This window comes from Charadrius vociferus, unplaced genomic scaffold (assembly GCF_000708025.1).
Source record: "Charadrius vociferus isolate BGI_N301 unplaced genomic scaffold, ASM70802v2 scaffold235, whole genome shotgun sequence".
Taxonomy (NCBI): domain Eukaryota; kingdom Metazoa; phylum Chordata; class Aves; order Charadriiformes; family Charadriidae; genus Charadrius; species Charadrius vociferus.
The window spans coordinates 2724498-2751103 of NW_009648536.1; the positions used below are offsets into that span (position 1 = coordinate 2724498).

At 38.1% G+C, this 26606-nt stretch overlaps 1 protein-coding gene across 3 annotated transcripts in view; it reads left to right on the top strand.

Annotated features, from left to right (window-relative positions):
• The window catches only part of ZCCHC6 (zinc finger, CCHC domain containing 6), a 39483-nt gene that overhangs the window by 7104 nt on the left and 5773 nt on the right, over positions 1 to 26606 (top strand). Inside the window, exons 2-24 of one of the 3 annotated variants that reach the window (XM_009885839.1) lie at positions 2793 to 2968; positions 3535 to 3651; positions 4639 to 4816; positions 5291 to 5379; positions 6443 to 6494; positions 8264 to 8333; positions 9209 to 9335; positions 11074 to 11193; positions 12162 to 12293; positions 13075 to 13255; positions 13630 to 14774; positions 14900 to 15050; positions 15755 to 15841; positions 16699 to 16799; positions 17301 to 17358; positions 18084 to 18187; positions 18889 to 18978; positions 19068 to 19181; positions 19290 to 19371; positions 20021 to 20194; positions 20917 to 20964; positions 21081 to 21172; positions 21653 to 21768. In XM_009885839.1, coding sequence (XP_009884141.1) covers positions 2793 to 2968; positions 3535 to 3651; positions 4639 to 4816; positions 5291 to 5379; positions 6443 to 6494; positions 8264 to 8333; positions 9209 to 9335; positions 11074 to 11193; positions 12162 to 12293; positions 13075 to 13255; positions 13630 to 14774; positions 14900 to 15050; positions 15755 to 15841; positions 16699 to 16799; positions 17301 to 17358; positions 18084 to 18187; positions 18889 to 18978; positions 19068 to 19181; positions 19290 to 19371; positions 20021 to 20194; positions 20917 to 20964; positions 21081 to 21172; positions 21653 to 21768 — 3604 coding nt within the window. Of the gene's footprint in view, positions 1 to 2792; positions 2969 to 3534; positions 3652 to 4638; positions 4817 to 5290; positions 5380 to 6442; positions 6495 to 8263; positions 8334 to 9208; positions 9336 to 11073; positions 11194 to 12161; positions 12294 to 13074; positions 13256 to 13629; positions 14775 to 14899; positions 15051 to 15754; positions 15842 to 16698; positions 16800 to 17300; positions 17359 to 18083; positions 18188 to 18888; positions 18979 to 19067; positions 19182 to 19289; positions 19372 to 20016; positions 20195 to 20916; positions 20965 to 21080; positions 21173 to 21652; positions 21769 to 26606 lie in introns of all 3 variants that reach the window. The other 2 variants (XM_009885838.1, XM_009885841.1) reach the window with 2 other exon arrangements.

A 26606-nucleotide genomic window follows, 5' to 3' on the forward strand; every position in this document is an offset into this window, starting at 1 on the left:
TAGTATTTCCAGCAGACATCTGGGAAGTTGAAGTCCCCTGTGAGAACAAGGGCAAATGATCGTGAGACTTCTGCCAGCTGTTTATAGAATATTTCATCAGTTTCTACATCCTGATTAGGGTGTCTATAACAAACTCCCATCACGATGTCTGCCTTGTTGGCCTTCCCCTTAATTCTTATTCATACACACTGAACACTGTCATTTACACTGTTAAATTCTAAACATTCAAAACTGCCCCAAACATAGAGTGCCACCCCACGACCTCTCTTTCCTTGCCTATCCCTTCTGAAAAGCTGGTAACCATTGATCACAGCACTCCACTTGTGTGTGTCTTCCCACCACATCTCTGTTATGGCAACTATATCATAGTTTCCTTGCTGTACAATGGCCTCCAGCTCCTCCTGTTTATTCCCCATGCTGCATGCATTAGTGTAGATGCACTTCAGCTGGGCTAATTGTTCTGCCACTTTCCTGGGGGGACAAGCCCTAATTCACACCTGATCATGCTCAGACACTTCTATAGTTACCAAATTATCACTACCCCTCATGTATTTGCTGCCACACAAACCACCATCCCCTGCCGTCACTGAGCCAGACTGCAAGACCTTGCTAACACTTTTACCCAGAAGCACTGGTGTGCTGCTCCCAGGCACCACTTTTGTAATGCTGGTTTCATCCCCATCCCCCTTCAAACCTAGTTTAAAGCCCTATGAATGAGCCCGGCTAATTCTTGTCCCAGGATCTTTCTTCTCCTACGGGTTAGGCTATCCCCACCTGTTGCCAGCATGCCTGGTTTCCTGTAGATCAGCCCATGATCAAAGAAGCCAAAGTTCTGCTGGATGCACCAGTCAGGAGTTAATTTGCTGGCGACACCTATTTATCCCCTTGTCATCCCCTGCAAATGGTGGGATAGAGGAGAACACTATTTGTGCTCCTCATCACTTAACCAGCCATCCCAGGGCCCTAAAGTCATTCTTCATTGTCCTTAGATTTCTGGTACCTACCTCATCACCACCTACCTGAAATATCAGTAGTGGGTAGTAATCTGATGTCTGAACCAGGGAAGGGAGTTTTGTCTGTATGTCCTTAATTCTGGCCCCCAGGAGGCAGCTGACTTCCCTGTGGGATGGGTCTGATCTACAAATAGGGCCCTCTGTTTCCCTCAGAAGGGAGTCCCCTACTACAATTACCTTCCTTTCTTTCTTGGTTGAGGAAGTCCTAAGTCGTGGGGGTGAGTGACTAGCCCTGGGCAACTCACTGGTTGGATCATCCTCAGTCGTGTGGTCCTCGATTTCCAAAGCCCCATACTTATTATACAAAGGCAGCTGGGATGGTGAAGGGGGCCGTGCTTGCCTCTCCGAGGAGGGATCTGAGTCGTGTGGTCCTCGATTTCCAAAGCCCCATACTTATTATACAAAGGCAGCTGGGATGGTGAAGGGGGCCGTGCTTGCCTCTCCGAGGAGGGATCTGACTCCACTCCCCCTTATCCCTTGAGTCCCCTCCTTCTTCCTGGTGACAGGGGGGAAGGGGATCATCCACTTCTGATAGAGCCTCTTCCTGCTGCGTTTGCCTCAGGGTATGGCTCCACCAATCTATTTCATTCTCACAGTCTCTAATACTTCTTAACCTTTCTACCTCTTCCCTCAGTTCAACCACCTGCCTGAACAGTAGAGCAGTTGTGTTTTATCTTTTTTTTAACATATATAATTATTACAAGTGAAAACCTCATGCTGTGATAAGGGTTTTAGAGTCTAAGGAAGTTGCATAAACTTTCTCAGAAGCAGGGAACTTTAGAAATCCCATGCACCTGGACATCCTGTATCGCTGTTCAAGTGAAAGGTAAGGTGTGATCTAAAGTCATGTGTGAAAATCTGGTCTGTGTATATTAATTCCTGAGATTAATTTTACAGGTATTCTTTGGACCAGTAGCAATTCCTGCTTCAAAATGATGACAAAGTTTGCTTACAAGTAGAAGTGGTATTTACATTGATTTGTTCCAGAACTTTTGATGTAAATGTAGGAAGCTTTCTAAGCAAGTTTATTCGCCAGTTTTATAGCTGTATTAAGCAATCTGTGTAAATACTTAGCAAGTTCATTTATTGACTTAATATAGCCAACAGGGCTTGGTTTTTGGGTGGTTTTTTTCACTTGTCTGATTAATAATGTGAAGGCAATACTGATTCATACGCTGGTTTAACTGAAAGGTAAGTGACATTAACAGGGAATTATTACCGGTGATAATAAATTGTTGTATGTGAACTAAGCCCTGACAGTGCTATATCATAGTCCTATTAGCTCTTACAAATCATTTAGATTGGCCTACACTCATGAATTCTGTGGTATTCGTAGTGGCCTACAGGGCAGTTAACTTTTTAGCTTGTTCCTATACCTAAGCCTGACCGGGCATCCTGAAATGTTGGATTTATTCTGCATTTTCATTATGATGACATACAGGTATATCTTAATTAGGCAGTCAAATCTATTGCATTTAGTATTAAATTTTTTGCCAATTTTAATAAAACTATCTGAATAAGGTCAGTGACTTCAATGGGACAAATTAGTGGGTTTTTAGTAGTTCAGAACAAAGGTGCTATAGATTATGACATAAGTATACACTCTTGCTATTGTCAGACTTGCACAGAACAGATTATGGAACCATGCAGGGTAGATGATTTGTATATTATTTGACTCACGTGTAAGTAGAATCATAATTGAAGAAAAAAAACCCAAACAAAATGCTGTGTGGTACTCTGAAGTTATTTGACATATTTGCTCTTGTAACTCTTTATAAGAAATGAAGAAGCTTAGAAAACCAAGAAGATTGAGAAGAACTAGAAAAGACGAGTATGATCAAGATGAAGTGGATGGTCCAGTCATAGATGAATCTGTGCTGTCGACAAAAGAACTTCTAGGGTTGCAGCAAGCTGAAGAACGATTGAAGCGAGACTGCATTTATAGACTGAAGAAGGTGCCACTGTCTTTACTATTATAGTCCTCTCCTATTTTCTTGTCTGTAAATACAATATAGGGGGTACACTTCGAACAATTTCTCTGACTGTAGCGGGGAATCTAGTTATAGAATTGATGTAATGTACAAAACAGGTGCTGTTAATGAATTGTCAAGAGAAGGCAGGTTATCCTTTGGTTTTTTACTATAGTAAGTCTTGGTTTGGCAGCAAGCTAAACACAAAAATGGCTGCTCCTTTAGTTCATGAATTAACATCAGATCACTGGATGCTGGGGCAGGGGACCAGAAAAGTTGTATTTTATGTTTGTTCAGTTAATGCATTCTTCTATGGGCATTGGGTATTTTCCACTGTGAAAGACAAGGTGTTGGGCTTGATTGAGCCAGTACCATCATTCTGCTGGCATTATTTTTGATATGCAAACTTTCTGACTGTAATGATGGAGTTAGGAAAGCTAAAGTGAGTATTTCTGGATTTCAAAGTTAGTCATTCAACTTAACAAGGGTATTGAATGAAGTGAAGGTGATAGTTTTCTATATTTTAGGGGGTTTTAATGTTTTTATTTCAGCAACCTCGAAGCTACCCATCAGCAAAATATACCTGCAAATTGTGTGATGTTTTGATTGAGTCGGTGGCTTTTGCTCATAAGCATATTAAAGACAAAAGACACAAGAAGATCCTAAAGGTGAGTTAAGGACAAGAAAAAAGTATAAAATGCAGATTTACGAAACTGTCCTCACCCTGCTAATGACAATGAAACTGTACTGCTTCCAAGATCATTCCATGTTTATTTTTTACTGTATTTGAATCTTCTTAAAATCTATTACTTAGTGATACTGGTAAAAAGAGAAAACTTGGAACCTGGATTTTGCTTTTGCCCTCAGCTTTGAAATTTAATTTGTACTTTTTCATGCCTATTATTATTAAAAGCAGTCCTTATTTAAAGTATAACTCAGTAATATTTTGTTGCTGGTGACTGAAGTATAATAAAAAAAAAAAATCTGTACCAACTGACACTTCTGTTTTGCTGTTCTATAATTCTTCTTGTAGACCAGTTAAGTGTATTAGTCTTGTTGTGTATTTCATTGGCATATTTCAACAACAAATAGCTTTGATCAATTCCAGGGCAATGAGGAGTAGCAATAAGCAAATATAGTTGGTATGGCAGAATAGAAATTATAACCTATATGTCAGGATGAAGATTTCAATTCCGAAATACTGTAAAAATTAAGAATTGTGGAATATTACATACTTGAGTTTTATATAGGTAAAGGAAATAGGCTTGTTTTGAACATAAACATCAAAATAACTTCCAGGAAAACCTCAATTTTACTTTTTTGTTTTTAATTAAATATCTTCTGTTCCTTCTACTTTCTCAGCTTGAAGGGGACAAAACTACCCTTTCCCACTTCATAGGTGATGAAAGGATTGGTAATTTTTTTTTATATTCCAAATACATGTATATATACACTTCTGCACATTACTGAAGACTCCTGGAATATCTAATTATTTATACCTGTCACAGTTTCTCTCTTGATGTTCTTGCTTCCAATTACTTCCATTATCTGGAAAACCTGTAGTGGTGTTACTTGGAATGAGTTGCAAGCATTCCTTCTAACATATTAAGCAACTCAAGAAAACCATTAAAACATCAGTCTTATTATCTTTAAAGGAAAAGCAAGAAGAACAGCTGCTGACTGCCCTGCCTCCTCCAACGCCTTCCCAGATACAAGCTATTGGTGTTGCTATTGAAAATGTAGTGCAGGAGTTTGGCTTAAATAATGAAGATCTAGAAGAAAGGCTCAACATTAAAACAGTGATGGAAAACTTACTGTGTCAAAAATTGCCAGGTATTATTTGCAATTTGTTTTAAATGCAACTTTAAAAAAAGCCAATCTAACAAAAAAAACCCTAAAAAACAACAACAGCTCGTAAAGTGAAAACTTAATTAAAAATTTTATTAAAATCTTTGGCTAGCTGAATTCTAAAACAGTATATTTAGTTCTTAGTCTGTTGAATGACATGATGTGGCAATATAACCCTGAATTAAATTACAATGGTGCTCATGACCCAAACAGACCTGTAGTAAAAAGTGAAGACGCACAGGATGTGGGGGGCATTTGACCTTCATGGTAAGCTTATACTAGCAACAGCATGGACGGCAGGATTTAGTAACACAGTTCTGTGCTGTTGGAAGACCCTTCTTCATCTCCTGTGGTTATCAAAACTAGGTGTAGGTTTAAGGTCTACTGACAATGCTGTAAAGTAGCTACAGATTTAGGATTAGGTATAGAGTAAATGCAGTATCATACTTTTTGTTGCAGAGTGCTCATTAAGGTTGTATGGCTCCTCCTATAGCAGATTCGGTTTCAAAACTTCAGACATAAACATAGATATCCAGTTTCCTGCCAATGTAAGTAAGACCATTTTATTAAGTATGTCTAAGTAGTTTTGAATGTTTGCACCTTTATGTAGATTATAGTTTAAATATAACTCACAGTGTGGTCGTAGCACTTTTTATGAAAATCTGTTGGGTAAAACAGCTATCACATTAAAATGGTTTTAAAATAGCATTCCTTGCTTCATACACCAGTAATGGTCAGGCACTATAATACAGCTTTGTGTTTTATCGAATCTTCCTTCTGAAAAGCTGAGAACACTTAAAACATCTGTACTCATAGCAGTCCTGTGAGACAGATCATTATTTATCTTCTCTTACAGCTGCATTAAATGGCACTTCCATGATCTTGTTTCTGTAGGATATATACACATCAGAGTTTTTGATCACTAGGCTATTTTTGACCTGTGAAATTATCTTATGTCATTTATATATAAAGTAATTTAAAGTCTTGATTCATATTCATCATGCTAGTTGCTTCTATACGTTTTTGTGCTTGAATAATGAAAAGAAATTAAAGACTGTGAAAAGCTTTGAGTCCGTACTTAAACTTCTTCCTGCTGTCATTGATTTGACAGTCTCATAGTTAAAATTTAGCATTTATTCTAGAAAACAGAGGTGGCAATGTTGTACGAAAAAAGAATGATTCAGGTTCATAAAGTGCACATAATTTAAGGAAGCTGAGATTCCAGTCTTTGACGTGAGGTAAGTGCACTATGTCAGAAGGCAATCATATTTAAGCACACTGAAATAGTCTATCTGTTGGTGGGTTTTTTTCCACAACCAAGTCTTTGATAGAGGTTAAAATAGCTTTACTTACAGTTACTCCAGGTTTGATTATTATTTTTTTTTTCTTCAAAATAAGCAGAGTTTGCATTCCTTTTGATACAATTTAGCCATAGCCAAGGACTAAGAGAAGTTTTTTCTGAGTTGCTGTTATTTTGTTTCCTTCTTGCTTCCCTCTCTGGAAGAAAAACAGAAGTGGCTTAGTGGGGTTGTTTTAATATTTTTTTTTTTCAATTGTGGGAAATCACCTTTTTGACAGCTATGAAAACAGCTTTATTACTTTTATTGACAGATGACTCAACCGGATGTTCTCTTACTTGTGCAAGAAAGTCTTCAGAACAGTGGTAAGAAAAAATTGCTGCCTTCACAATTCCATTAAACTGTTACTGCTTAGTATTGTTGAATTCCACCTCTGTTGAACAGGTAAACCACATGCTATTCTTTTTTTAGAAAGCTGTGAGACTGAAATATACTGCAGGAAATAATACAATGGCAGAACTAACTTCAGTTTAGTATTCATTTTTATGACTATTGAAGTCCCATTATTTGTGTTGATAGGAGAAAGTCCTAGTGGGAGGTTTTCTTCTACATTGTAAGTGAAGATGTCATGAAACTTAAGGTAGACAGTGCTGCCTTTCTTTCCCCAAACTGCTCTATTAGCCATGTATAGTACAGACAGTAGCCTAAGCTCTTCTAACATGTGATCAGAAACTTGGTAATGTAATTTTGGGTTGCGATCTCTTTTCTTATTATTATGTGCACATGCCTGTTAGTGTAGTGAGGCTGTGTACAAATGACTGCATACAGACACATTTTTTTTCAGGTAATGAATACAACTCTGTGCACTAATTCAGGCAAGTAAAGTCTAAGATCTTTTAAAAATGGACTTACTCAAACCAATTTGAGCATATGCAGGCAAAAAAATGGGAAAGAAACTCTTTTTAAATGCAGCATGCAAAAAGTAGCTTTACTACTTTCTTGCCGTGCTTTATGCCCACAGTTGGGAAATCAGACCACATGGTTCCAGAAACGTATATTAAACATGCATATATTTACTGACCTAGTTTTTTCTCTTTGCCACCCCCCACCCCCATTGTATGTGCATCTTCTTGTCTGGTCAAATAACAATTATAATCTTTGAGAATGGGGTTATTGTTCAACCAGACTGGAGGAATGAAGACCCAGATCCCATAAGAAGTTACGATCTCTGTGTTTTGAAAGCAAGCAATATTTGCATTAACGTCTTGTGCAGAGCCTTTTTCTAATGCAGAGCATTAGGCATTTGAGGTATCCCAGTGACAAATGCAAGATGTTTTTCAAAGAAGGCAGGTGTCCAAATGCCTAGATAACATCAAGAAAACCTTGTTATTTCAGAATTTTTGAGTTGGGTACCTAAAATTATTTCATACTTTCCTCTCTATCTGGCCCAGTGAAACTGTGAGACATCAATAAATAAGCCCGGCTTGTATCAATAAACTTCACTGGGAGAAAATTACTGCAGTGCCATCTGTACATTTTAGTGTTGAGATAAAAATGTAGCTGAATTGTATTTGGAAATCTATATAAAGAATAAGATAAAAAGATAAAAAATTAAGCATAGCAAGAAGACATTGCATCTTGTAAGTAAGCCTGTTCTATACTTACATAAAACATTCCTAAATTACCAGGGAAAATAACCTTGTATATTTTCATTCTTTCTAGTACTGACATAACGCTCTGGGCTTTTTCTTCTTTCAAACTAACATTGTTTTACAGATGTCATTGGTCTGTCTGTATGCCTTGATTACCAAAGCCAGCACTTAACCAAAATGTACCTACTTAATCATACCTACTGTGTATATGAATTTTGAAAAGTTCCTTTCTTCTGGAGTATTTTCTTAACAGTGCTTATTATAGAGTATGGACCATAGTCTTCCCATCCCATATGGAAAAACTTGCTTTAAAAGGGCAGTAGGATTGAACTATCAGATGAACTGAGTTATTTGTTTCAAAATTAGTAATTTTATTAAGAAGTAGAGGTTTTAGCTGTATTCCTCTAGTTGCATCTAGTTCAATATATTTTTTCGCAACACCATGTTTAACACGGCTTCTTCTTTTTCTTTATCCTACCTAGAATCTTTTACGGAAGTTGATGCAGATTTCCATGCTAGAATACCAGTGGTGATGTGCAGAGAAAAACAAAGGTCTCGGTTGTCACTTTGTGTGTTCTAATAGTATATAGCAATGTAAATTTTATGTACCAACATCTGAAAAATGACGTTTCTGTACTAAATTATTACAGTTCCATGGATCTTGAAACACAAACTAACACTCATGGGCAAGTCATTCCTAGCCTAGGCTGAGAGGGTAAGGGTTGTTCTGTCCTCAGCTGTGTATTTCCCAATCCCTTCAACCATTCTGGCTTCCAGCATGTACCCTTACCCTTCCATCTGGGATAACTGCTTAAGCAGAAACTTTCCTTCTTTATGGGTAACAGAGATAGCATATTAAATTATGGATTTCTGTAGGGGCAAGATCAGCTTACTTACCTGCACTAGTATTTTGAGAACAAGTGAAAGACATTTTATTTTGCCCATTTAATGGATATCGCTTAAGATTCATGAAACAATTCTATAAACATCTACTGATACAGAAATATTACCAGTTATGTGCTGCTACCTTATTTTTCACTGGTGAAAGTATTTCAAGCACTGTGGAAACAGCATAGAAACTGTTTTCTGATGAGTGTGGTATGGGAAGATGGTTTTGATTCATGAAGGAAATTAGTACTGTTACTTCTTTTTAGTTCAGTGAATTAATGTCATTAGAAACAAATATTTAAACTTGAATTTTATTTGAAAACACTTTTACAGGAAAATTATAATGCATATATTTTCAACCTAACCACGAATCAAAATGGTTTTTCATCTGTCTTTTAATGTAGATACAGTGTCTTTGAGGGGCTGTTAAGTCTTTCCTTACAGCCTTCTGCTACACTGTTTTGTGAGATGTTACCTGTCCTATGGCTCTTCTTACAAAACCTCCAAGATCTTTTACTTTGTTTCTTTTTGGGTTTTAGTGGCCTTATTTGTAAAGTGAGTGCAGGGAATGAGACTGCTTGTCTGACAACAAACCATTTGGCTACACTTGGAAAACTGGAGCCTACTGTAGTACCTTTAGTGATTGCCTTCAGGTACTGGGCAAAGGTAGGAGTCATTTATATTCCCCTATCTGTGCATAAATATTGAATGAACATAAATATTACGCTGGTAAAACTGTAGGTGTGGTTTAGAAAACAGTTGTTGAAACTGTCTTTAGAAAAAGAGTTGCAAAAGGGATATTTAGATTTTTTTTATAAATTGTAAATTTTATAAATTATATAACTAGCATTTCTGTGTTATAAGGTTCCACTAAATTTCAAAAGTGGAATTTTAAGCTTCAGCCAGTGGCATGCAGACTGTAAGTATCCTGCTGTGTTACCAAACATGTCAGAGGAATGTATATGAAATGGCATTACCAGTTTCCCATAAACTTATTCTGTCATGAAAAAAAAATGAAAGGAAAAAGCTGCCTGTTTCCATATGTAGATTAAAATTTTCTTGTGAATTTAAAGAACTGGCTTTAAAACTTTGTGTGCCTGCAGCTAAAATATGATTTAAGAAAAAAACATGAAAAACTTCTGACTTGTACTATATCTACATAAAATGAGTCATCATTTTTGCAAATGTGCCATACGCTGTTTGTTTTGCCAGTCTGTATCCTATGGCTCTTATACTGAAGATATGGTAATAGAATGAATCATAGAATGATTTAGGTTGTAAGGGACCTTAAATATCATCTAGTTCCAATGCCCCTGCCATGGGCAGGGACACCTCCCACTACACCATGTTGCTCAAAGCCCCATCCAGCCTGGCCTTGAACACTAACGGGGATGGGGCATCCACAACTTCTCTGGGCAACCTCTTCCAGTGCCTCACTGCCCTCGGAGTGAAAAGTTTTTTCTTAATATCTAATCTAAATCTCCCCTCTTCCAGTTTAAAACCATCCCCCCTCGTCCTATCACGACATGCCCTTGCAAAGAGTCCCTCTCTGGCTTTTTTGAAGGCACCCTTCAGATACTGGAAGGCTGCTATAAGGTCTCCCTGGAGCCACCTTTTCTCCCCGCTGAACAACCCCAACTCTCTCAGCCTGTCTTCATAGGAGAGGTGTTCCAGCACTCTGATCATTTTTGTGGCCTGCTCCAACAGGTCCATGTCCTTCTTATGTTGAGGGCCCAAGAGCTGGACACAATATTCCAGGTGTGGTCTCACAAGAGCGGAGTAGAGGGGCAGAATCACCTTTCTCAAACAGCTGGCCATGTTTCTGTTGATGCAGCCCAGGATCCGGTTGGCGTTGTGGGCTGTGAGCGCTCATTGCCGGCTCATGCTGAGTTTCTCATGAACCAACACCCCAAAGTCGTTCTCCCCAGGGCTGCTCTCAGTCCATTCTCTGCCCAGCCTGTATTTGTGCACGAACTTCATGAGGTTTGCATGGGCCCACCTCTCCAGCCTGTCCAGGTCCATCTGGATGGCATCCCTTCCCTCCAGCGTGTTGACCGCTCCTTGATGACACCAAGAAGCAGCTTAGTGTCATCAGCAGACTTGCTAAGCATGCACTCAATCCCAACATCCATGTCACCAACAAAGGTGTTAAACAGCACTAGTCCCAGTACTGACCCTTGAGGAACACCACTTGTCACTGCTCGCCACTTGGACATGGAGCCGTTCACCGCAACATGACTCCAGTGGATACACAGGCCTTGAGAACAAAGTCCATCTCATAAGAGCTCAAAGATGTCTGAGTTTCTGTCAGTATTTAATGTGACTGACTTCTGAACAATAATTAAAAGAATATTTTTCACGTTATCACTTGAAACCTTATTGACTGCAGAATTTATTTTTACAGTTGTGCTGTGTTGATCGTCCTGAAGAGGGAGGCTTGTCACCTTATGTGTTCGCTTTAATGGTTATTTTCTTCCTACAACAGAGGAAAGAGCCTTTTCTACCTGTCTATTTGGGATCATGGGTATGTGTATTAATACACTGCATAGTGTCAATGAGAGGACCAGTCACTTTTGGTGGTGTGTAACCTGTCAGCTTCTTGCTATTCTGAGCAAGCCACAAGCCAGCCATTTCTTCAGGAATTCAGATAGAATGTGAATTCAGCAAGACTACACCTAACCTTTGTATGCTTGGCTGTAAGGATGCAATTCACAATCCTAGTCATTGAATTAAGTGCTCTGTTGCCCCTTTTGTGAGTAAGGAGAGCTGGGCATTGAACAACACACTTCATAACATTCTCCTTACTTGTTTCTTTAGCCCTTCTTCCAGACGCTTGACAACTCTGAATTCATATAGCTACATCTGAAAAAATGTCTTGGATCTTGACATGTAATTCTTCAAAATGTAGAGCACAGTTGGGGACCACACTGTGTGATATCTGCCCGAGGGATTAGACTAGGGGTTTAGAGCATGTATTTCTTGGGTTTAGAAGCTGAAATGCATCTTAAGATCGGGTGTTGTATTAAGGACACAAATCCTGGATACGGTTCTTTGGGACGCCATTCAGGTGTTATATTCATGGCACCCATTTTTGTTCTTATAGTCACCTGTTATATTTAGTGTGCACGTTCCTATTTCCATAACCAATTACATGGGCCTTGCAGTTAAAAATTTTGTTCAGTACATGATTGACTCATTCCCAAAGCCTCTCAGTCTGCACTGAATGAGAGAAACGTGCTATAGTGTATGGCCATATAATTAAAAAATACATATTTATGCTTGCGTCATGTGCCAAGACAAGGTTCTATGACGTACAGATACCTTTCCAAAAGCACTGACCTCTTAACTTTTTGTAGAGAAGTATATGAGAAGAGAGCAGCAGATTGGGGCCTATTCCTGTTCTGTTTTAATTTCGCTTACTGCCGTGGAAGGGGGTAAGATTTAAAGTTCACATGATGTTTAGCTGTATGTTTCTTTTCCTGTTTCCTTTAGATTGGAGGATTCTCATTAAACAAATTAACTAATTTTCATCTGAAAGAAGTTGAGAATGATGCTGTGGTTTGGGAGCATAACCCCACTGATGATTCTGATTTGCCACAAGAAACTTCCCCTAGAAAGGGCAAGGTCTGAACTATTTAATTTACTTTTTTAGTAGCCTAGCAGTCGTTGCTGTTCTTGGAAAAAAGGAACCGTCGTCTTTTTTTTTTTTTGTGTGTGTGTGTGTGTGTGTGTGTTTAACTTGCAAAGCCATGAGCTGAACTAAGAGATTGAACAATTGCTTGATACAAGGCTTTCTGTGCTTACTTCCCGGTGCTAAGAAGCTAGCGGGAAACTAGGTGTTACTTCAAACCCTTTGATAAGACCCTGGGTTTTAATCTGCTAGGGGAGAATATAGTTTATAGAGTTGAAGCAATTTTATCTCAGACTTAGGTTAAGCATATGAAAAATATTTCCTCTTAGCTTTAAACTGTTCTTACAAATTATTTATTTTATAACAACTTTGGGAGAAACAGTATCACTATATGATTGCGTGTTATGACAGTTAACAGTACAGCTTAGGCTTTGCTAAAAAATAGGGTATGTAATCCATTCTGTCCAATTAGGTTAGATGTGATATTTTCTTGGAAATTTATAAATTATCGCATAAACACTTAAATAAGCAATGGTTATTAATCATTGATGCTATTCTTCACCATTGCTACAGTCTTTCATTTTGAAGTTTTGTGATCTGAATTTATATGATCTCTTCCAATTTTTTATTTTCAGTTTTTATTGCAATTGCAGGAGTATACAAGCAACTATAAATTTGTTTGTAATAATACATTACAGATGAAATACAAGGAAGTGTAACAGCTAAACATCTGTGCATTAAATATTATTTAAGATTTTCTTTTGTAATTTACAGGTTCCCATAGTATTTGATTCAGGACAGCGGTGTTCAGCACCTGTTGGTCAACTCTGGGTAGAACTGCTTCGTTTCTATGCGTTGGAGTTCAATATGGCTGATTTGGTTATTAGCATACGACTCAAAGAAACAGTGTCTCGTGAATCAAAGGACTGGCCTAAAAAGCGCATTGCTGTGGAAGGTATATATATCAACAGACTTCAAAGAATTGTTACTTTAATTTTCTAGGGTACTACCTTGGCTATTGACATTGTGTGTAATAACTTAGAATTTTTCAATATTGGACTGTGATTCTCAATAATATAGTAGAATGTGTTTTGCAAAAAATCAAATTAATTACTATTTCTCTTGGGTATTTTTTCAACATAATCAAAAGTAATTAAGTGAACTTAAAAGTTGTCTTCAGCACAATTCATAGGTCTGTGCCCCTACACAATGTTTTATAGTAACTAACAGTAATATATTCAAATTTTGTAAGGATGTTAAGTGTATTCTTTTTTTAAAAAAAAAAAAAGTTAACTCCTGCACTGCTGTCTCACTTCTTCTCTCTACTAGACCCATATTCAGTCAAAAGGAATGTGGCAAGAACTCTGAACAGCCAGCTAGTGTATGAGTATATTCTTCACTGCCTGAGAGCAACTTACAAGTACTTTGCCTTGCCTCATAAAAAAAGTGCAAAATTGAGCAAAAAATCTTCTCCAAATGCTGATGAGGAGAAATCCCAAATGATGGACTATGGAAAAGATGCGATCAAGCATGAAAATTCTGAATTGCAAAACTCAGATGGTAGAACAAACACAGCAGTAGTGGAAGATTGCATAACAGAGACTACAGATATGCCTCAGGCACATAGAATTGATCCTTCAAAACTGTGTGATGGCTCAGAAAGCTTCACAGAAGAAGAACTGGCTGATGATATGAGTAATTTGGGAATTGCCCATGAAGATTCGGACTGTATCATTGAGGAAGTTATTTCTGGAGATAATGAGGATTTTAAACCAAGCTGTGAAGAGACAGAGAGCGGAAATGAAGAGGAAGAAGAGGAGGAAGACGAAGAACATGAACAACATAAAAGAAGATGGAATAATATCTTGACTACAAAGCAGGAAATAGATGAAGACAGTGATAGTGGAGATCTCCTTGTTACAGCGAATGAGCATGATATAGAAACATGTAGTACTTCAGACTTAGAAGGTTTTCAAAATGCTGTACTTACAGAGAGTGATGAATTTGGCTTAGAGTGCAGTGGTATCATGGATGACAAGATTGACATTGATGAGGAGAGCACTGAGGGTACTGATGAACTGGATGAATCCCCCCAAAAATTCATATGTTCGGCACAGAGTCAAATATCCCAAATGATTAACTCAGATGATGAGGAGGAAGAGGAGGAAGAAACAAGTCTTCTAAATCAGAGAGAGTGTGGTGTTATCATAACAGCTGGAGATGAACTAGATAATACATACACTGGATCTGGAGACGATGATCCATTGTCAGAGGAAGAAGAAGATTTTTCTGTCCCCGATAAATATGAGAACAAACATTTTGGAGAAAATGTGGATGCACCTCTGAGGATCAGTTTGAGTCAAGAGGATCTTACTGAGAAGGGGAGCCTTTTTGAAGAGAACACAGAAATAGAACAGTGTTTAGAATCAGAACTTTTTTATGCATTCAGTAAATCAGCTTTTACAAGAGGCAAGGTAAGCAAGCTGTGCCAGAACATAAACATATGGCTTATGTTCTATTATCAGTTATATGAAAGTGTTGCTCAAATTCAATAAATCATTATAGTTTTTAAAACCGATCTTGCTTTCTGTTCATGCAGTCTCCTACAATAGTATGTAGCTTGTGCAAACGGGAAGGTCATCTAAAGAGGGATTGTCCAGAAGACTTCAAGAAAATTGAGCTTGACCCACTGCCAGCGCTAACACCCAAATTTTCAGTTATTCTAGATCAAGTTTGTGTCCAATGTTACCGTAAGTTTTTTCTTTGAATATTGTTGTGCGGTAGAAAAAGAATTGCAAAAAATAATTAAATAACCACAGGGTAATGGTGTTATAAAGGGGCCTGGTTTATTATTACTACACTGCCTCCAACTCTTAGATGCAAATTTTAGAATTTTAAGGGATTTAAGAGGATTACTGAGTAGTTTGTATCTAGAGAAATACAAAACGTTTAGGTTCATCTTCCATGCATTGGCTGTCTGATTACTCGTTTAGGCATCTTAATATAATTTCAAAGAGTTTAATTTTAGATGGTTTTTTTGACTGATGCTTTTACATTTCTGTCTACGTTGAATTTCGTTACTGTTCTTTAACTTCTGGTTTTTAGTAAACAAAGACTTCAGTGTTCTAGAAAAAATGCAGAGAAAATATTGTTTTGTAACACTTCTCCGCTTTTGTTCTTTTCAGAGTGACCCAACTTTCTTCCTTTCTCTCTCGCCATTTCTGACCAGACAAAATGCATTATTTGTCTAATTAATGTTTTTCTTTGAACAGGTATTTCTCTTGTACTTCATCCTTGCTTTTTTTCCTTCACATGTGAATCTTCTCTTGCTTTTTTTTCTCCCTCCCCCACCCCACTGTAAACCCCTCACTTTTTTCATTTGAATCTTTGCTGTTGACTCTTTCTGCAGATCAATTTGCCTAAATTGTTGTCTTTTTTATTATTTTTTTTCAAGACGATTTTTCTTCAAATATTGTAGAGGATCAGGCTCGGGAACATATCAGAGAAAATTTGGAAAACTTCATTAGACAGGATTTCCCAGGTAATTAGGCAGTTCTAGCTTTATATTTGTGCATTGGTGTTTTCATACTTGCATGTTTTCCAAGAAAACACATATCAGCAAAATAAACACTTTAGTTTTGAACATTTAACGTATATTGTTGCTCAGCATTGCTATACCTCATTTACATTAATTTCTGTTTTAAGTCTTCTAAGGCCTTGGTGTAAGTCTTTTTTGACTTAGTCTTATATGCAACACATTAGTAGGAAGGAACAATGGCAAGTTAAACAGAAAACAATCAAAGCAGTAGTGGAACAGTTTTATAATTGTTATTTCATCCTTATTTATTAGCTAGACTTCTTGTTGTTGCATCTGCTTTTAGAAACAAAAAGGTTTTTGTAGTCCTTCCTACTGAAACTTGCTGGGTTTGGAATACGTTAAAATATAGGCACAGTATCCGTCCTATCCATTGAACCAAGCTATTTGAATTTTTTTCTTTGTTTATGGGCTTCTTACCTGTAGCACCTGGACTTTGGTTCATAGTCTTTTAAAATTGGCAAAAGATTTTTTGGCTGGAGCCTGCTATGTGGGCAGATATGTCCCTTATCCTGAAAATCTCTGTAGAGAGCAGTCTTACTTTTTTTTTTTTTATCAGATTTCAGCTCAGACCTGCTTGCTGATGATTTAATTATTGGAAAACCTCATTTATTTCTGGATCTGGATTTGAACCAACAAAAGAGATTCTTTTACTGATGATGAGGTTGATAAGAAAATAAGTTTTGATGTACTGTAGAAAGATAGTTATGTTTTCATGCCTGTATTAAAAGACATGCAGTGGTTTTAAGCTATTTTGAGGTTCTGTGCCTATCTGTGGTTATAATGCATCACATCTCTTGCAGGAACCAAGCTGAATTTGTTTGGCTCCTCAAAAAATGGCTTTGGCTTCAAACAAAGTGACCTTGATATCTGTATGACAGTGGATGGGCTGGAAACTGCTGAGGTATTCTGAATATTTTTTTTTTTCATAAATGCAGAAATTTATGGTTATATTGTGTATATAGTGTAACAAATTTATTATTTTGTAAAAGCTTTTCAGATTAGAAGAAAACACAAATAGGTGCCACAAAGGCAGATTATTTTGAGTTTAAGAACTACTCTCAGTAGTCAATTTTCCACTGAATTCTGCACTACTGTTACTTCTAGCATTAGCTGTGCAGATAAATAACATGCTTTGTAGCATAAACAACTAGGAATGGGCGACAGTGGAAAAGGATATCAAACTCCTTTCATGCCTAATACTAACTTCTCCAAAGTCTATGTTAAGATACTATCTAGTGTTGATTTTACAAATGCTATTTTGAAACAATTTCTGGTATTCACATAATCCTGTATCATATGAAATTCTCAATTATAAAGCTTTAAGCTTAATGGCAAGTGATAAAAAGTTTGCCTAAATACTTGTAGCAGATAAAACGTTGAGCATTTTTTCTTAATGTCTTAGGGACTTGATTGCATCAGAATCATTGAAGATTTAGCAAAAGTTCTCAAGAAACAGCCAGGTAACTTTCTTGAAAATTAAAAAAGCGTTTCTGTTCATGTGACTTCAGTTGCTGTTGTGGGAACATTCTGGGGCACTGTAGATGAAAATCATTAAGATAAAACTATATTGAAGAGCTTAATTTTAGTTAGAGTGAGGTTATATGTTGTGAACATTTGCATTTGTTTTTGTTTGCATACGTAGCTCTATGAGGTTATAATGTTATAGAACCACATCTCAATTGAACAAGTAGTATATTTATAGCCTATGTGCAAAGAACAAACCTTGTTAAGGCTTGAGGCTTCAGATTAGTAGTTATGTTGTATTTGTATGTTCAGTGCCTAATAAGGTAATAGTAAAAGGTAGGCTGATACAAGTTTGCAGTGGGAATACTGGTTTTGTACCAGAAATTATGATTTTATAGTGCTTGGTTTGGTGTGTATCACATGAATTTAATATAATTGGAGTGAACTATCAATGAACTCTTAAGCTTATTTTCTGTAACATTTAGACGGATCTTTGTTTTGTTAGGGGGTTAATTGTATGTTTGCACGTGTTATATCTAGCCAATTCATCATGTTTGACAAATGCCTAAAATCAATATTAAAATACAACTGAAATACAAGTTTGGTATCAACTAAGATTTCATTTTGTAGCCTTTTTACTGCAGTTTCAAGTTATTTGTAGAGCATTTGATACTGTTACGACTGTATTGCAGTCATTCAGTAATTAAACATTTCATCCTAGGTTTAAGAAATGTCTTGCCTATAACAACTGCTAAAGTCCCAATTGTCAAATTTTTCCATGTCAGAAGTGGTCTTGAAGTAGACATCAGTTTATATAATACTCTGGTAAGGTTATCTATGTTTTTATTTTTTTAACAGAAAAATATGGGTCTTCTTCTTGAGATTGAAGTGATTGTTTTGTTGAAGTTCAATAATCAACTGTTTCCAATCACCTATTGTAGTTTTGAATTTCCAAACAACTTCTTTTTTTTTTTTTTTTTTTTTTTTTTTATTTGGGTTTTTTTCAATGTCTCTGAACTTTAAAAGCCAGTTCCTTGAAACATCAAAGGAAAGTAAGTTTTAGAGTCAAGTATTAAGCTTTCTGAAGTTTTTCTATGAGCTCAAGGGGAGTCTTGAGGAAGATACCTCAACCAGTAAGTAAGTCTGAAAGTTCTTTTTTTGAAGTTATTCATCCACATGGGTCAGTTGTTCTCACACTTCTGGGCTGAAATCTTAATTGAAGTACTTACCTTCTACCAAATATTTTGAAAATGCAGTAGTAGATTAATGCTTCCCTCTCTGAAGTACTGTTTTGTGAATGCTGCTTTTACCACTTCTGCTCAGAGTAAGGATGTTGATCATCTTTTTAAGAGAGCAGGTGATAACCTCATTGTTGAATGCTTCCTTACTCTGTATACATTCAACTATGCAGAATTTCTTGCATTTCTTGAGCACACAACTTAGGCTTTTTGGTTTTTGTGTTTTCAGCTTATTCCTTCATTTCTTCAGAGCTCCTGTATTTCTATATCATTTTCTTATTTTTATAGGCCTTGCATAATACAAGACTCCTGTCATCATATGCAGCCATTGATCCTAGAGTAAAATATCTGTGTTACACAATGAAAGTCTTTACGAAGGTAAATATATTTCAGACGTTCTAGAAGCAGTAGTGCCTGCAGCAAGAGTTGATAACCATTAAAGATACAAATCATGTTTCTTTTTCTAGATATGTGACATTGGAGATGCATCTCGAGGTAGCCTTTCTTCTTATGCGTATACTCTTATGGTGCTTTATTTTCTTCAACAGAGAAATCCACCTGTCATCCCGGTTCTTCAAGAGGTACAGTATATCAAGAAAGAAATGAGTGTCTGTTCATAGTATTGACCAGAAGAATGTCAGTGCTGAATCTGAAGGGCTCTTCTAATGAGTTTAATATTATGCTTTCAGATCTACAAAGAACCACAAAAGCCTGAAATTTTGGTTGATGGCTGGAATGTTTATTTCTTTGATAAGATAGAGGAGTTGGTGAGTAAATCAGGTTAATGTGAAATGATGTTACCTGTAGCTTTGCAAATAAAAAAGAATTCTTTTCAAGAAATGTTATCCTCAAATGTGATGGCTGAATATCGAAGTGGAAGTGGAGCAGCTGTTGCTTTGAAAATCCCAATCCCATACTATAAAACTTTAAGAATATGGTTGGTTGCGCATTCACCTGTGGGGAAAAAACCTGCAAAATCTGAAAAATAGATTAGATTTTGAAAATCATTTTAAGGTGTTAATGATGATTAATTGCACTGTGTGTCACATTACTGGGTGGAGATAACTTCTACAAATAACAGCGGCATGTCTGATCATAGCTGGTTAATTCTGCTGAATAATTTTGTGTTAAATAGGCACATAAAGTGAATTAATAAATTCTTTTTTATAAGAGGCAAACCCTAATGTTAGAAGTTCTATTAATTCTCCACTTTTGTTTGTAATATTTTAATATATATACCATTTAAAAATCAATATTGGCTTATTAATACCAATTATGAAAGGAAGGGAAGTATTCTGGTGTAACTCAGTTGTGTTTCTTTATAAAATAAGACTTACGTTGTTTGAGTTTCTAAGTTATGAAAATTATTCTGCTTAATGTAAGTACTGGAAGTAAGAATATTTCTGTCATTTTCAGTCAGCTGTTTGGCCAGACTGTGGCAAAAACACTGAATCTGTTGGGCAACTGTGGCTGGGACTTCTCCGTTTCTACACAGAAGAATTTGATTTTAAAGAGCATGTCATCTGTATTAGGAGAAAAAATCTGCTTACAACTTTCAAGAAGCAGTGGACCTCCAAATACATTGTAATTGAAGGTAAAAGAACATGAGTGCAGGAATATGTGGAATTTCTTTAATACCCACATTAAAAATTTGGTCTTTCCACAAGGCTTATGTATTTTTATTTTACTGGATTATAAGTTGTTATTTGCTTGTATTGAAATCATTGCAAAATTCCCGTTGAGTTTCAGTAGTGCTAAATATTATTCTTGTGGGTTTTTTTTTTCTCTATTGAAAAGATGCTGCAAAGCAGACTTCATACTTTTCATGAGGACAGTAACTGACAGAAAAAAATAGATTTAACCAAATCCTTTGGAAAAGAAATCAGCGGTAATGCAATTGAGGTTTTCTCACAAATACTAAGTTTAGCTGAGTCCATATTTACATGACCAATTTAACTCTGTGTGTGATTAAGTATGTTAAGTAATACCATGGTTTCTACCAAGAAAATGGTGTGACATGTTTTAGAAATGTTCCCTAAACCACTTTCTGGCCTGTATGACTTTCACAGAAAGAATTTCTTCTCTCTTGCCTGCACATTCAGCTTACTCTTTTATAATACTTCAGTCAGTTCAGAACTGGACAGCTGTGATCCTTTTGCCCATGGAGTTAATTTCTTTTCAATAAAATTGCAAACAGTTCAATTTCAGTATATTAATTCTGCATTGGGAATAGCTGCCTTGGGTTGATCGGGTGTATGTGTACATTGCTGATCTTGCCCTGGGTTTGAGTAATGTCTGTTAATGCTTTTTCTACAGACCCCTTTGATTTGAACCACAATCTCGGAGCTGGATTGTCAAGAAAAAGTAAGTCTCGTGTTAACAAATTTGGGTACAAAGTGAGGATATTGTCTTAGATCTTATTTTACTGGCTTGTTTGATGTTGGATGATGTGGTTTTGTTGTTTGTTTTTCCTTCCTCAGTGACAAATTTTATAATGAAGGCTTTTATCAATGGCAGAAGGGTATTTGGTACTCCTATAAAAATATTTCCAAAAGAATATCCATCAAAAATGGTAAGTTGCTTGTAGGAGCACTATGTGCATGCTCGTGGGTATATAACTTGCCACTTGCAGGAGTATGGTTACATTCTTTTTAAGCTCTTCTCCCTTAAAATTCGACAATACACTAAAAATCTTTTTGGGAGTTATTACTGAGTACTGGATTTGTGTTGCTTGCATGTAAAATGTGTTGGCATGCAGAATGCTAATCAAGTCAGAGCTTCATTGTGCAGGCTTACATATTTTAGTTCCTATCAAAACCAGCTTACCATTTCTTAAAACTGCAGTTTCAAAAAAAGACTTTGCAGACCTGGTGGTCAGCAGGCTGCCTGTAAAGAGGTCAGTGGCTAGTTAATCTTATCAGGTCTTTCAGGAGTTCAGCTACGCACCAGGTTTATTATGCTCTGTAACTCTTACTGTTGTTTAACACTTGCTTATCTGTCTTGATTCCCAAGTGTATGGATTTTAATTTTAAATGCATGCTTTCTTCTTCAGGAGTACTTTTTTGATCCAGAGGTACTAACGGAAGGAGAATTGGCACCAAATGATAGGTGCTGCAGAATTTGTGGTAAAATTGGCCATTTCATGAAAGATTGTCCCATGAGAAGAAAGTGAGTATAGTTTTGGCATCTGCACAGGCCTCTTCCTTAGGTTTGTTTAGAAGAAAGATTAGGATTGTAATGCTAAAGCAGAACTTGTACATGCTGCAGATTTTTTCCTTTACTGTTGAAATGAAAATGCCTCTGTACCAGTTTTGGCAGTGATGGATGGTGGTCTTTTTAAAAAAATTTTTAGTCTATGTTTGGTCTACTTAACTTCTGCCAGCATCATCTGTAGTGTTTTTTAACAGAATCTTTTCATAGAAGGCTGCAAAACTACTTAGCTTAAGGTAGTAATGCTGACACTAGACTTCATTGCACAGGAAAGCAGTAGTCAAAGAGAATTCAAATGCAGATCTGAATAGCTGTGTGCTGTGAAAAGCACTCATGGAAACATTTTATATCTTTTCATTTAATAGCTTCTAATACTAGGATCCTGTTGCTACCAGCAAGACACATTTTTGTTATGTTCACAGAATTATGCAATTCATGTAAAAAAGCAAGACAAGAATGTCACATCGTTATTTTTCTTAAGTACACACATATGAGAACAATGTCTTGGTTTACCTCCAAGACGTTTCCTGATCCCAAGTAACCAGATACCTAAAATTCAGCATCTGTCTTCTTGTAACAAAAAATGCTAAACTGATCTTCCTGCTTTTCATATTATAGAATCATAGAATGGTTTAGGTTGGAAGGGACCTTAAAGATCATCTAGTTCCAACCCCCCTACCATGGGCAGGGACACCTCCCACTAGACCACATTGCTCAAAGCCCCATCCAGCCTGGCCTTAAACACCTCCAGGGATGGGACATCCACAACTTCTCCGGGCAACCTGTTACAGTGTCTTACCATGCTCTAAGTGAAAAATTTCTTCCTAATATCTAATCTAAATCTACCTTCTTCCAGTTTGAAGCCATTATCCCTCATCCTATTGCTACACGCTCTTGTAAAAAGTCCTTCGCAAGCTCTCCTTTAGGCCCCCTTTAGGTACTGGAAGGCCACAATAAGGTCTCCCTGGAGCCTTCTCTTCTCCAGGCTGAACAACCCCAACTCTCTCAGCCTGTCCCCATAGCTCTCAGCCTGTCCTCATATTAGTCTAAAGTTTCTATTAAGTCTAAACTTAAAACTGGTCCATTGATTTCTTTCCTAGTTAAGACAAAGCTCTTTAAGACTAAATGTCTATAAAATAGTGAAAATGGGCAAATAAAACTTCAAGAGGACAAAATCTTGAAAGCCTTTGTGCTCACTTGTAAGGTGAATGGAAAAATCTAACTTTTGTTTAGAGTCTGTCTATGTTAAAGCTGTAATTAAAAATCACCTGCACTTTTATGCAAGTAACTAAAAAGCTACTTGCATTGGATCAGATGAAGTAGCCTTTATGACATACAATAGAGAATTGTAAGCTTACATTGTTGAGACTGTTAATTTGGGAATTTATTCAACTTCACCAAATACAAGTACCGTAGCTGATGATAATTTAATAATGAAGAATGCTGAAGGTGGTGTGAAAATCTACTCAATGTCTAAACTGCTGACTCAGATACAATTAATTTTTAATCTTGCCTTCTGGAGTGATGCCCCAGTTCATTGCATATATGCAGCTATGATCTTTACAACATTAGAGCGTGAATCAATGGGATTTTGCATCTAAGAACATAAATGCCTTATGGGGTAAGATCACTGATACATTTGAGTGCTCTGTCCAGCCATTGCAATAGGAGATGCTGTCTGTGGAGGGCACACTAGTTGGCTGCTTTCTGTAATCTCTTCTCATGCACTCCCCCAGCATCTGCAGTTGCTGTGGTTAGAGCATATACCTGCCCTGGACTGGTAGTACTCATTTGTGGACTAGAGTTGTTTATGATTTTGTCCTTTTTGTTTGTTTGTTTGTTTTCTGAATATGATTCTCCTATTTTCCTTAACAGTCTTCTATAGCTACCAGTCCCATAGGAATCATACAATTGGTTAGGTTGGAAAAGATCATCAAGTCCAACTGTTAACCTAGCACTGCCAAGTTACCACTAAACCATGTCCCTCAACACTACATCTACATGTCTTTTGAATACTTCCAGGGATGGTGACTCAACCATTTCCCTGGGCAGCCTGTTCCAATACTTGAAAACCCTCTCACTGAAGAAATTTCTCTGAATATCCAGTCTAAACCTCCCCTGGTACAACTTGAGGCCATTTCTTCTTGTCCTATCACTTCTTACTTGGGAGACTGACACCCACCTCATTAGAACCTCCTTTCAGGTAGCTGTAGAGAGCCATAAGGTGTCCCCTCAGCCGCCCTTTCTCCAGGCTGAACTCCCCAGTTCTCTCAGCCGTTCCTCATAAGACTTGTGCTCCAGATCCCTCACCAGCTTTGTTGCCCTTCTCTGGACATGCTCCAGCACCTCAATGTCTTTCTTGTAGTGAGGGGTCCAAAACACAACACAATGTTTGAGTTGTGGCCCACCAGTGCTGGGTAGTACAGGGGGTGATCGCTTCCCTAGTCCTGCTGGCCACAGTATTTCTGATACAAGCCAGGATGCTATTGGCCTTCTTGGCCACCTGGGCACACCTCTGGTTTATATTCAGCTAGCTGTTGACCAACACCCCCAGGTCCTTTTCCGCCAGGCAGCTGTCCAGCCACTCTTCCCCAAGCCTGTAGCACTGCATGGGGTTGTAACCCAAGTGCAGGACCCGGCACTTGGCCTTGTTGAACCTCATACCATTGGCCTCATCCCATGAATCCAGCCTGTTCAGATCCCTCTGTAGGGCCTTCTTACCCTCAAGCAGATCCACACTCCCACCCAACTTGGTGTCATCTGCAAACTTACTGAGGGTGCACTCAATCCTTTCGTCCAGGTTGTTGATGAAGATATTAAAGAGAAGAGGCCCCAGTACTGAGCCCTGGGGAACACCACTTGTGAGCAGACACCAACTAGATTTTACTCCATTCACCACAAATTTTTGGGCCCAGCCATCTAGCCAGTATGCGAACTGATGCATAAAATAGTACTTTCTTTTATCTGTTTAAAGTCAATCTCATCTTAGTTTCATAAGCATTCCCTAGGCCTAGCCTTGTGGGATTTAGTTAGTAGCAATACTGCCTTGGTGATTTTGTAAGCCATGATTGTGTTAACCCTCTAGCTTCTGGCCAGGTAGGAGAGTCTTGGCCTTCTTAGTATCTCTTCTTTAAACACTTGCTGTCTTCCTCATTTTAGCTGCCTGTCTCTGTACCATCTCTAACCCTGCTACTTCCTTTTTAAAATGTTGATACCACACCAACATGCAGTACTCTGATGTTGGCACACCATGAGTTTATGTAGCAACAAAATGATGTCTTCTGTCCTGTTCTTAATGTTTTATCGATCCTATCACTACACTCTCAGGAAAAGAGTCCCTCCTCATCTTTTCTGTAGGCCCCCTTTAAATGCTGTAAAGCCACTATAGCTCCCCGGAGCCTTCTCTTCTCCAGGCTGAGCAACCCCCAACTCTCTCAGCCTGTTCTCGTAGGAGAAGTGCTCCAGTGCCTTGATCATTTGTGTGGCTCTCCTCTGGACTCACTCCAACAGGTCCACGTCAGTCTTGTACTGAGGACTCTAGGGTCTCATGAGAGCGGAGTAGAGTGACAGAATCACCTCCCTTGACCTGCTGGCCACACTTTTGATGCAGCCCAGGATATAGTTGGCTTTCTGGGCTGTGAGTGCATATTGCCCTCTCATATTCAGTATTTCACTGACCAGTACCACAGAATGCTGAATCTAATCCATGCAGAACACAATACCTCTTCATTCCCTTTCTCACCCCCACTGCCCACAAACAGAATTCATTTACCAGGACTTCCAGGTCCCTTTCCACAGAGCTGCTCTCCAGGAGGTCAGCCCCTAACCTGTACTGATGCATGGGCTTATTCCTCCCTGGGTGCAGTACCCTACACTTGCCCTTGTTGAATTTCATTAGGTTCCTCTCTGCCCAACTCTCGAACCCATCCAGGTCACGCTGAATGGCAGCACAGCCTTCCAGTGTTTCAGCCATCCCTCCCAGTTTTGTGTCATCAGCAGCTTGCTGGTGGTACACTCTATCCCTTCATCCAGGTCATTGATGAATATGTTGAACAGGACTGGACCCAGTACTGACCCCTGAGGGACACCACTTGTTACTGACCTCCAACTAAACTCTGCATCACTAACCACAACCCTCTGAGCTCTATCTGTAAGCCAGTTCTCAATCCACCTCACTGTGCATTCATCTAACCCACACTTCCTAAGCTTGCCTGTGAGGATGATGTGGGAGATGGTGTCAAAAGCCTTGCTGAAGTCAAGGTAGACAACATCCACTGCCCTCCCGTCATCCACCCATCCAGTCACACCATCACAGAAGGCTATCAGATTAGTCAGATGTGACTTCCCCTTGGTGAATCCATGTTGACTACTTCTGATAACCTTCTTTTCCTCCAGATGACGCCCAGAACAAGCTGTTCCATCATCTTTCAAGAGATGGAGGTGAGGCTGACCGGCCTGTAGTTTCCCAGGTCATCCTTCTTGCCCTTTTTGAAGACTAGAGTGACATTGGCTTTCCTCCAGTCCTCAGGCACCTCAGCTGTTCTGCAGGATCTTTGAAAGATGATGGAGAGCGGCCCAGCAATGACTTCCGCCAGCTCCCTCAGTACTTGTGGGTGCATCCCATCAGGCCCCATGGACTTGTGGGTATCCAGTTTACTTAATTGTTCTCTAACTTGTTCTTCTTCAACCAAGGGAAAGTATTCCTTCCTCCAGGCTTTCTCTGTTACCTGCAAAGTCTGGGGTATACTTAAAGAAGCCCTTCCTGTTGGCCTTGACATCCCTCGCCAGGTTCAATT